We start from the raw sequence: 12,499 nt of genomic DNA on the forward strand, positions 1-12,499 counted from the left end.
AAATTCTTTTCCATCCCTTTAATTAAATAATAATAATAATAACCATTTAGAGTATTATGAATTATTGTATATTCAATCAATAACTAAAAATGGCACATTTTTCCAATTTTTGTTATGATATATAATAATTATTTCATAAAATAGCAAAGAATAACATAAATATCAAAAAGGAAATTAAAAAATAACATAATAAATTAAGTAATAAGTAAAAAAGGCTTTCAAAAAAATATAATAAATTGCATGTGATAAAATAGAGCACAAAATAAAGAAATAATATAAACACATCTATTGCAATATATTTCAAATATTAGTCCCTTATTTGCTAATCGATTAACTCCACGTTTTCTCCACAACCGATTAACACAGAAACTAAAAATTCATTTTAAGTGTAAGAAATTAAGTACAAGTGAAATATTTTGCCACTAGACTTAAAAAAAGTTAAAAGAATGGAATTCATCACTTAGTTCTGTAAACGACTTGTATAACATTTTTAGTAACTATAGATTTATTTTGCATAGTTACCGAGGAATCTTGCAATGCATCTTCATTTTTAGTAAACTTGCTTGTATCAATTAATTGTTTCACAGTACTCTAAATAATGTTCTTACCATCAGCCCAATAACCAATCGTTATAAAAAATGGGTCGATCATAGTATAAAATGATTAATTCCATTTCAAAAATTATTGTTTACCTTTTAGTATCAAACCATTTAATTAGTATTTAACATTTTATTCTTTAAGTAAAATTTTACTTTTTATATTGTGGAATTAATAGATTTGGAGTTAATAGAATTTTTCAGTCTTCCTACTAGTTTAAGGTAGGTAGTTATATACTAGTCACCTATACACTAGTTATATACTAATGTTATATATTAGTTATTAAAATGTGAAACTTACCGATTATTCATCCAATAGTATATAATAGGGTTGACCATGGCATTTGACATAGCAAGCCAATAAAAGCTTAGATAAACGTGTTGAATGTAGCTATTCTCCACAAAGTGTCTATGGTGGTAAACGAAAATGAAAAAACCTTGATAAGGTAGCCAACAAATAGCGAATATCGCAACGATTATGATAAACATCTTCACAACCTGTAACAAAATGTAAAATGTTACATATACTATATAAATATATAAATATAAAATGTTATATATGTTACTTGTTTCTTTCTTTCTAATTTTTCATATTTATAATGTAACTTTCTTGATATAGAATATGTACACTAAAATATTTCTTGTATTGATTACGTGAAATTAATGACTGTAATTAATATAAGAATGTATATTACTTTATAAATAGCAACTTTTACGAGATGTCTATATACGTATGTATAGAATACACATACATAGATACTAAAAAATGTACCTAGTTTATTAAAAGTAATTTTTCTAGTTTCACTTCCTGGTATTTTATTGTCAATTGGAGTAAAAATAAGGTGTAAGAAACAAAATGGATAGGATAACAGGAAAACATGCTGTAAAAGCCAAAATTTTACATGATATCTCTTTAAGTATGTTATCAAAATAGGTTTAAAAAACGATAGTGTTACTTGTAAGCTATTTTCTTTGGAATCTTTTTAGAATAGTCGTTTTTGGTGATTTTATAACCATTATCTATCGTAAAATGCATGAAAATGATGACACAATTTCAAATTTATAATACAGCAATACAAAGGGGCTACATGATTAACGAAATACATGCTTGCTAAATGTGTAGTATATAATTCCCGTCGTACCAGACTCTAATAAAGAACACAGTATCTTTTATCAAGATCACTGTGAAAAGAAGCGAATCTTCCATCCCTAATATAAAACAATTATAAATCAGTTATATTATTATAATTAAATAATTCTTTTATTGTTTTTCGATTATTATGACTTTCTCATGAGATCAAAGGACGCAGATCTTACTCTTGGAATTTATTTTTATAATAAAATCTTCTGACATGGTAATACGTGTATTCCACTTCATCGTGAACATAATTTTAGATACCTATACAATACTTATACATCACCTCATATGAGGAATATTGTTATTCTTTATGATCATCATTACACGAAATGATATAGAATAATCGAACTAATCAGTATCAGGAAAACCGAATAGTAGAACATTTGGATAACCGTTTGAACTAGGTGAACTGGGTTTTACAGTATCTGGTATAGATAAACAAACTTTTGCTACAAATTGAAGAGATATTCCATGCACCATATGGTTTAATGACGTCGAAATATGTGATGAGGAGTGAATTCTTCAAGCTGATTTAGTTATTGGAATAGTATTGTGATACAGTAGTAATCGCAGTAACTATGAGGCTATTTTTGACCCTTAGAGAATGAAAATCACGAGGATCATAAGTGATTAAGATAATCTTGAACTTGCATCGATATGGTGGAAAATTGTTGGTAGATAAAGTTCCGATCATCAGTGACTTCACGGAGTTAATTGTAAGTTCCCAAATATAGTGTGCCAAACTGATTGTGGAACTATTAAATGCTATTTTATATATATACTTATCGTTCATAAAATCTCTATTCCATTTATGCAAATATTGCAAAGTTAATGAGTTATTTACTTTGTTGAACTCATTTCCTACTTTCGTATTTTATCGAACTCAATAACAGAAAAGATCTTTTCTCTTGGCAAAACATAAATATTTTAGAACACTTTAAGCATACACTTCAGTATACAAATCAGTGACTGTTTTTGATTTCACACAATTCGTTTTTATGGAAAAGCAAATAGAAATGTACGATATGTTCTTTTTCCTTAAAAGTTAAGTATCAGCGAAATGTACTACACAATTTATGAATACTAAGCTGAAAGTAAAATGAACAAAAAGTAGATTGCTTATCGTTCATTTTATATTATAAATTTTACCTTAAAACATTTTATTTTAACATGCATTCACAAAATTTCGTTTATTACACACTTGTCTGATATGGTTCACTTTCTAATATGAACAAAGAACATCACGTTAGAAACCAATACGAAGCGAAGTGAGATACTCGTGCTTTATTATCAGCTTGACTAATTTGTGTTGCATAGATAGTACGATGGGATGACGCTGGTAATAAAGGATGACGACATTACATAATCTGCTTTCTACCTTCACCAATTTCATTTAGCTAAAAACGAAATTATAGCTGTGACCGAATTATTACTCGATACTACATGTCCAAATGCTAGTACATATAATTCAACATTATAAATATTTCTTTAGTACAAACATGATTAGTGTTCTTTGTTCTGATTGAAATATAAATATTACATAACCTTTAATTTATTTTCATATTTCTTAAAATTACCATTCTACTTCAGAGTGTGAACGAGCTTTTCACAATTATAACTTGTTGCCCTTTGAGTATTTTTAATGAAACAAGTTTAATATACTATTATTCGACGCAGAAAAGTGAACAAAGAAAAACCAAGAAGGAAGGAGAAAGCATGGAACGAAATATGTTAATTGAATATTACAAGACTCTTTAATCATTCGAACAACTGGCCAGATGAAAGTATTCAAATGAAGATGGTCGTATATATAAAAATCTTTTATCAACCGGCTTGCAAAAGACACTTTTCTGGAAGAATTTTCGGCAATTTATTTTAGGATAGGGCTGCAATGTCGTACGTAATGGCATTCTGCTTCATAGAATTCTATGGGTACTCGAACGGGTTTACTTTAAAATCATTCGGATGAAAGCTACTCTATTTGGGCTTAACCAATATTTGGCAATATACATCCAACTTTTTTACATCCACGAATAAAATTAGCGCGCTATAATGTGACTTGTGCCATCATATTCCTTTATAAATCCTTTATTAATACACGTAATACTCCTTTTTTAAGGAACTTTGCTCTCTAAATTTCTGATTTAAGGAACGTAATCCTCTTTTACTTGCTCCCAAAAGTTCTCTAATCTATGCAGGACCTTCTTTGCAAGGCATATTCGTTATCGACCTGATTCGTTCTAGACTATACTCCCAAAAGAATGTCCTTTGCGTGGTTACGAAACGCTTATTCACGCTGGATCAACAAAATGATCATTTTCTAAAATCGATTTCTGCTTTCCACGTGAGTCTGTATAACTACAAATTTATAAGTGAGATCCAGGTAGTAAGTAAAAGAGGTATTTGAACGCTACGTTAAAAGAAAATTCATCTACTGAGAAAATTCTGTGATAAAAATTTGTATGCATGTAGCGTAGAAAAGTACTTATGAAATTCGTGCCCCTTGGTCTAAACTGGACAGGCTTCGAAATGGCCTAGGTTTATGGTGTCCACTTAACGGTGGAAGTTTGGGAAAATCGCGGATGCGTTCCACAGATATGCCAACCTCCCTTATAACCGTTAAAGGTGAGGTCGCCATCGACCTGGGCTCTTCTCTCCTTCCGCAGTGTGAGGATGCTACCCTCGCTCAGGAGAGGGGCGAATAGAATATAAAGGGATTACAGAGGAAAGTCGAGTTGATTGTAGGAGATTCTTGCAATTTTGGTAACTTTAGTGATACGAGACTCGTGATCAGTTGAGTAGTTGAGAAATGACAGTCCTTATTTTCATAAACCGCTTACACTACTATACTATATAAGTTATATACGATGCAATTTTTTATTTGCGCGAAATCTCATCGAGAATGTGAAATTAACGAATAAAGTTTTAACATGTTTTCTTATTTTGAATACAATTTGGCTTAGAAATTTTTCACAACAGAATTGTAAAAGCAGGAAATAATGCTAAAACCTTAATGTATATTCTACGTATACATAAACTTTCATTAGAATTAGAATTTGTGGTTAGGTAAATTTTTTCTAATCTAGACTGCTAATAATTCTTTTACCTATTGCAGATATAATAAATATAAGTCAAATTTTTCTCTTGCGACTTATACCGAGCAAATTTTTGTCGAATTTTATTCTAAATTCCTTCAATTCCTTCTATTTTATTCTAAATTAATTAAAGCAACGTATTTGCCACGTGTGGCCGAATTTATCGACATACTTCTGGAATTTTATAAAATAACGAGTGATTTGATGACTAAAGGAACTAAAAGTTCAGTACTTTCAAAAATAATATTCGACGTGATCTCTATAATTTTATTCATCGCCAAATGCAAGACATATGATCTAAAAATATAACGATTTTTTATTGACACTCATATTGCTCCTATGTGTCCTAAAATATGCGCTTGTATTATTTACAAGCATGGAGTAAACCCGTACTGATATAAAAAATTATGATATCTCGAATGACAAATTGAAATTGTGAAATATAAAGTACCTAGAAATTAAGTACCGTGATATTATTATCATGTTTAACATGACATTTCCTAATAAAGTTGAATCCAAATTTGCATTATTTTGATAACTTTGACGGATCATCCGTGTACATTGGCATTATATTTTCTATTACTCCTTAGACGCAAAGAATACGTATAATTTTTATTTGCATAACCGCTTTGGAAGCAATTGGAACGTGCATGGAATTTTTTGCGAACTTCAGCCTGTTTCGTTGCGTAATCGAGCGCACCAAACCTTGCACAATGACACAATGCATTCTGTTCGTTACAAAATGGACATTGTACGTGGCTACTGCAAACATGCGCGGTGACTTGCGATAGATAAAAAGGGGTATCTACTCCCATTGCGAAGTTCTATCTACATTCGGGGAATAATCGTCGGCTTATTGTGCATTACATATTCCAGAAGTTTGATCCTTAATAAAATCTAGTAAATCCTGCAGGACTGACTTATCCCCTAACCATACAAAATGTTTCTGCCATTCGTACATATTTGCTCACGGAACGTAATTTCTTGGATAAAGATCATTCACTAATATACTGCCTCAAATTGACTAATGAACTTAAGTAACTTTACTTCGTGTTGTAATTGTTTATTTTACATTTGGGATGTACATAACGAATACAAACTCTACGGTAGGTAAAAACAACATTGACACGCTATATTTCAAGAAAATTTTCTTAATAACAAAATTTTAATTTTAATGAAAGCTTGTATACATTGTACGTAGAGCATAGTGAATTCTACACAGAACAATCCTCTCATTTTCAGCATTTCTTCGTACTCCGAATATAATATTTCTTCAATACCTTTTTTACAATGGGTTAATAAAATATTGAAAAATAAATATTTTTTATATGAAGAACTTTTGCCTATCTTGCATTATTACAAAGTTATATTTTAGAAAACGTGGAAGCACTGAAAATTGAATCGTTCATTTCATCTAAATAAAATGATTCCTTAAAAAGAAAGGAAATTGTAGTATATATTATAATCTGTTATGATATAAAAATTAAAAAAAAAAATTAAAAAATTGCTTTTTCTATTAATTAAATATACAAAGGTTACTTTTTTCTTATGAAATCAATTTCTTGATTACGTGAACTTTCTTGCAACCTAAGATGCTAATATTTATTTCATTCTTTTTCTTTCTTGCATATTACACACTTTAAGAAATTCCATTGTATTTATAGCAGCAAATATTTCAAGACTTTTTCGATGACGATTTAAGTGATTCACTTTTCTGGTGTATATACATAAAATTAATTTGATTAAGGATTTCACGAAATGTCTTTTCGTTTAATTCAACGAAGAGTCTAAAATATAATGAAACATCGTGTAAATAGATCAACTACGAAACTTTGAATTCTCCGACTTGAAGTTACACAAAGATGAACTTCTATCAAGTACAAAACTTTCTATTAGTTGTTAAGAGAAAATGTAATTACCTAGTCTCTGTTATTCAAATATCATGACCTTCGTTTAACTGCATTCGTAGCGCATTTCTCCTGGGACAAAGGTTTAATAATTCAAATTACTGTCAATCACGCGGCTTCGATCATTGAATTTCGAATATGCGATTTATTAAAACAACCGAAGAATGTACGTTGTTATAGAATCGTTTGTGTTTATACATGTAAATAGCAACACAAGATAATCTGAAATTTGTTTAACATATTAACTTATTTCTACGGGGTAGAAAGAAGAAGTAAACAAGAACTTAATATTTTAGAAAGGCACGGAAGTTGCTAAAAAGAAAATTGTATCTTCTCTAATAACATTAAGATTATAGTTTCAAAACTTTAATTTCAGTTTGAAACAAACTTGAAAAATGTGTTTAGTAAGTGATTTGCAAATGGATGTGTGTTATCATTATGACACGAGAAAAATAGATTTGTTCCATAGTATCCATAATTTACGCATAAAATTACGCGAAAGAAATTATGCATCGGCGCAATCAACAATAAAAATTTTTAATCCGTAAAGCACATCATTGAATAATTTCAAAGATATTAAATAATCGAGGTAATCATGTCATAGAAAATTTAAATTACATTATAAAAGAAACAAATCAGTGGAATTCAAAGAATTAACTTCAAGAAAGAAAAGCAATACAATTTTTATTCCTTTCACTAAATTCTATTCCTTTTAATAAACTGTCATTTAAAATTGTTATTTATACATAAGGTGAAATAATTTTACGATTTTATGTTATGAATCGTCAATGAATGTGTGCACTACATTTATTTCGAATATTAATTGAATTACTTTTAAACTAAGTAATCGGAATTATAAATTACGAATTCGCCAATTTTTAAATTACAAAATGATGTGATTCTTTCACGATAAAATATATATTTTCGAAGTTTCGACTATATTCAAGTTTCAACTTATTTTTAAATTGCTTGAACGTTATGACAACTGAGACACACAGTGAACAATGTTTAGTGAGTGAGACCAACAAAAACTTTAAAATTGAAAAGAAAAAACCATTTCAATATATATGTATATACATGTATACATAGTATAAATTATATTAATATATCATGTTTATTATTTATAAATATGGAAAAATCGGTTAAGATTTTTCTAAAACATCTATACTATGAATAATATTATAATATTATACATTGCAAAAGAAATCTTAGATTATTAACATTCTTACTCGCTGAAATTCAATACATTATATCAAAACACATACTACGAGATTTTCGAGTAGTTCCAAAATACTTGATTGGTACATATAACTTAACTCTATACATTTAAAGTAACTCTATTTTTCGTCTTTTGAAATTCATCAGTTTTGTAAGCGACCAACTCAATTAAAACGCTTGTTTTTAGTATGAAAGTTCGTTTATGTACATATACACAAATTACATGCTTATATACACTAGTTGTCTGTAAAATTGTCTATACACGTCTTGAATATTTGTAAAAATATTCTTATACCTTGAATATTGCTATTTTATTTTTTTAATATTCTCATTAATTTAGCAAATTATTATCCAATAATTGGTTACTTATGTGTGACATATTATATTGAAATTCTTACCTTGCGTTTAGATTTCATTGATTTCCTCTGGTAATATGTTAACTCTCCTATAGATTTCGAACCCCAGAGTTTTCGGCTCATTAATGAATAACATATTGCCATTACCGTCATAGGGACTAAATACGTTACACTTAGAAAAATGAGGTTGTAACTGAAACAAAATAAATACTTCATCGAAAATATTCAAACAATTTTAGATATATATATATATATATATGTATCAATTATCTTACAAAATGTATATCAGGTATTTTACAAAAATTACGAATTTTTTTTCTGTTTTAAATATTGCGAATTATCAAAATTGTGACATTAAAAAAATATATATCAACCGTTTATGTACCAGTTAAAGAAGTAAATGGAATATTTTTATTTGTATCTAAAAGGTATTTAACACTAGGTTTACGAAGTGCGTCATTTTAACGTACTTCAAATTACACGAAGAAAATTACACAAGCCATTTGCATTTAAATAAAAATAATCCTTACACATATTATAAATTTTATACAAATATGTATCTAGCAATTTCATTTATAAGTTAATAGTGCATAATTGTGTTGCCTTTTAAGTTGCGTGTTAAACAAAATGTCGATGACTGTCCGTAGAGATTGGTATATAAGAAATGTCCGTAAACCTAGTGTTAAAAAATTACATTGGGTTTTATTTAAAGTACATACTAGCTTACGAAAACGAAAGTATATTTAGTGCATTACTTAATGTATACTCTCACTGTATAGTATAATACATCATAAGATGTATTATAAAATGTCCATTTGGGTCGTTTTATATAATTCAAACTTACGCGCAGAAAGTTTCCTCCTCTAGATAAGATTCTAATCTTCGTAGACATCAGGAAATATGAGAGACAGATATACGAGAAATTCTGACAGCGAACACTCAGCTATTCATAAGCAAGTAAATAATAAAGTGCATGTTATTCTTTTGCTCGTAACAAATACCTAACTTTTTTCACTGATTCATTCAAATCGTCGTTTATCGTTGATTGCAACTTGTAGAATGCAGAAAGTAAAAAAGCATGAAATTTATACTTTGCTGTCGAACAGATTTCTGTTAATAAATAATAATGGGTAAACGCGTGCAGTCTACATTACCCGTCATTTATAGCTGCATTCTGTAATTTTTACAATGACTTCTATATTATAATAAAGCGTAATTCTTAAAATGCTGCGTTTTTTAAATGTACGCGTTGTAGTTATACTACATTTTTAAAGCTAAATGATATGTTGATAAATATTCTATTTGATAAATCTGAACAAATGAGATTTTTCATTGACATAATTTACCGTACGTTCGCAAATAAAAATTCTTTGACAATGTTAATATATTATCAGCAATACAAATTGCTCTTTTATTGTAATATATTTAAAATTCTTGTATCCGTTTAGACCAGGCAAAGATATGTTTCGACGTTGGTATATTAAAAAAAAAAAAAAAAAAAAAATGAGTAAAGTAGTATTAGCATCTAAGCTGTCACAGTAGTATTAACATCTGACCATGCTAAAATAAATAATTTTGAATGACTCACACGTGAATTTAAGAAAAGCTAAGAAAAGAGTAAAGCGCTTCTCTTATTGGCAGGATTGATCCCTTCCTATTAGTCCGGTCATAGAACACCATGTGACAGAGAAAGCGAACGAAACAACGAGACAAAGTGAGACAGACGCAACAAATAGATTCAAAGTTAAGTCAAAAGACACGCGAAGAAATTCGTAATGCCCATTTGGAACCATCAACGCTGTGTACTTTGTACATTTCTCGTCAATCGGTGTATGAAGAAACCCATTTTTATGATTGATCGTACTAAATATCTTAGCGTTTTGTAATTGATTTATTTCATCAACGATACGCAGTAAGGGATACCTGTCTTTTATCGTTTTTTCCAGATTACAGCTTTCTAACGCGTTCTGTAATTCCGTTCTGGTTTCTAAATCTTTAACATCAGATATATCCATCGGCTCAACTTCATCGGTATGTAATATCTATGTTAAATATTTCGACAACTTGGTTATCAAGTGTCTCGCGATCAACTTCCGACTTAATGACTCGAGCATTTCCTTTTCTTAAGTGGACGTCAGTAATCCAAGAAATCAGATCCCAGAATAACATCGTATTGTGTGAGGGTGTCGAAAACCACGGTTTTCAGCTACGTTATATGAAACCTCATCGATAACGATCTTTGTATGAACACTTCACCTAGATGTGTGATATTTCTTGCCCCCACCTCTCAAAATTCTATCTTACGTTCCTCTATGCTAGGCGCCTCGATTTCAACATATTTGTCAGTGCGAATCAAGCTAATATCGCTACCCGAATCGAACAATGCAAATAATTCTATTATTACATTTTTTATATATTTCTTACCGGTAACTTGAGTCGTGTTAGAACTTTTCATAGCTTCAGTTATATGTCCGAATTCGTTATACCTAAAACACTTTACACCTTCTTCTTCGACGCGAACGTGACAACTTTTCATAGCTTCGCCTTTGCTTATCTTACTAGCGCAATTCGCAGTTATATGTCCGAATTCGTTATACCTAAAACACTTTACACCTTCTTCTTCGACGCGAACGTGGAACTTACATAGCTGTCTGTTTCGTCCGAACCTTATTGTGAAACAGGAAGATTTCAGGCAAAGATTTACGTCTTTCTACAAACGCAAACTATTTTTTCCGATTTTACAATAATTTCGAATCAATTTTCGGAAATTGAAACAGTAGAAAAGCTTAACCCGGATGACATTGCAGTTTTAGATTATTTGCACAAATTTTAAATCGTTCCAAAGTTAGATATATGTGTATCAGAAGAATTATCTTAAAAAAATCTATTCAACAAGCTTAATTCCAAACATTTTTTTGCTTTTCCGACAAGGAAAAGATCCATTATTAAATCAAATTGCGACTGAAAATAAGAACATTTAATTATACAGGAATATAATGTAAAAGACACAATAATTTAGTAACGATCCTGTTACGGTGACTATAACAAAGGTCAATTTGTATCAAAACAATATAACGTTGCGTTGTTGGTGACAATATACACAAGGAAAATTGATTATAAATTATTTAACACGTTGACTGCGACGCGCATTTTACATGGTTTGCGCCATGGCGCCAACATAAATACTTTATTATGCGATGCATATTATGTTGAAATATTATTTACAGCAGATAAGGTGAGTTGTATAATCGCGTTTAATGTATTTTTCGTGGTGGGGGTCACCGGTGACCCCCGCGGCGCTGTAGACCATTTTTGCCATTATCAATTGTTTAAAAAGCAACTGGAAAAAATATTTCAATTCTCAGGATGAAGTTAGCGATGTATTTAGTGAAATGTTCCGATGACAAAGATTGCATTTCATCGAGCAATTACATACGGAAAAAAAGTCGTCACGAATTTAAAAAGAAACCTGGAAGTGTGCAAAATGTAAGGCGATTTTGCAAAGTGTGCTATGAAAATAATTCAAATCAGCTAGGAAGAATGAGAGCAAAGAATTGCACTAAAAAAATGGCGACATATTGTGCCGACTGTTTTGGTTCACTTGTTCTTTGTATAAATAAAATTATTTTTGCATGTTCTGTATGGCATTAATTTCTTCGAACCATTATAGTAACAATGGTACTATTTAAAAATTTATCAGTATCGATATTTACTCTAATTATGTATTTTTACTAATGGTCGCGTCGCCGGTCACCGGTGGCCCCCGTGGCGCCACCGCCAAGTTGAGTGCCGGTCACCGGTGACCCCCATGGCAGTCAACGTGTTAAACTTCGTTAAATGATTATATTAGAAATATATTATCAATATGGTAATCAAAATTGAAGATTATGAAAAGAATATTTCGAATAAAAAGTGGCTTCTTTCTTTGAAAATCATATTAAAAAAACTTTCAGGACGGTAGAATAAAGCCATGGAAAGAAATGATCGATATACAGAATAATGAAAAAAACTTCACAACTTCTGAAATAAATAGTACTCACCAATTAAAATTAAAAATTGTATTAAGTATAAGTAGAAAAAGTAATATCCATAGAGTAATTATAGAGTAATTTGTTCACTTCAGAAGTGATCCTATCTCATAAATCCTTAAGCGGTATGCAATTCTTTATAATAAAAATAAGGAGAAAAA

At 29.9% G+C, this 12,499-nt stretch overlaps 1 protein-coding gene across 1 annotated transcript in view; it reads right to left on the reverse strand.

The window, feature by feature from the left end:
* Positions 1 to 893: 893 nt before the first annotated feature.
* The window catches only part of LOC108551039 (tachykinin-like peptides receptor 86C), a 34,967-nt gene continuing 23,361 nt past the window's right edge, over positions 894 to 12,499 (reverse strand). Inside the window, exons 3-4 of the mRNA XM_017905038.1 lie at positions 8,353 to 8,503; positions 894 to 1,094 (exon numbers count right to left, since the gene is read on the reverse strand). Coding sequence (XP_017760527.1) covers positions 894 to 1,094; positions 8,353 to 8,503 — 352 coding nt within the window. The remainder of the gene's footprint in view (positions 1,095 to 8,352; positions 8,504 to 12,499) is intronic.

Source organism: Eufriesea mexicana, unplaced genomic scaffold (genome assembly GCF_001483705.2).
Source record: "Eufriesea mexicana isolate 0111107269 unplaced genomic scaffold, ASM148370v2 scaffold3641, whole genome shotgun sequence".
NCBI lineage: Eukaryota > Metazoa > Arthropoda > Insecta > Hymenoptera > Apidae > Eufriesea > Eufriesea mexicana.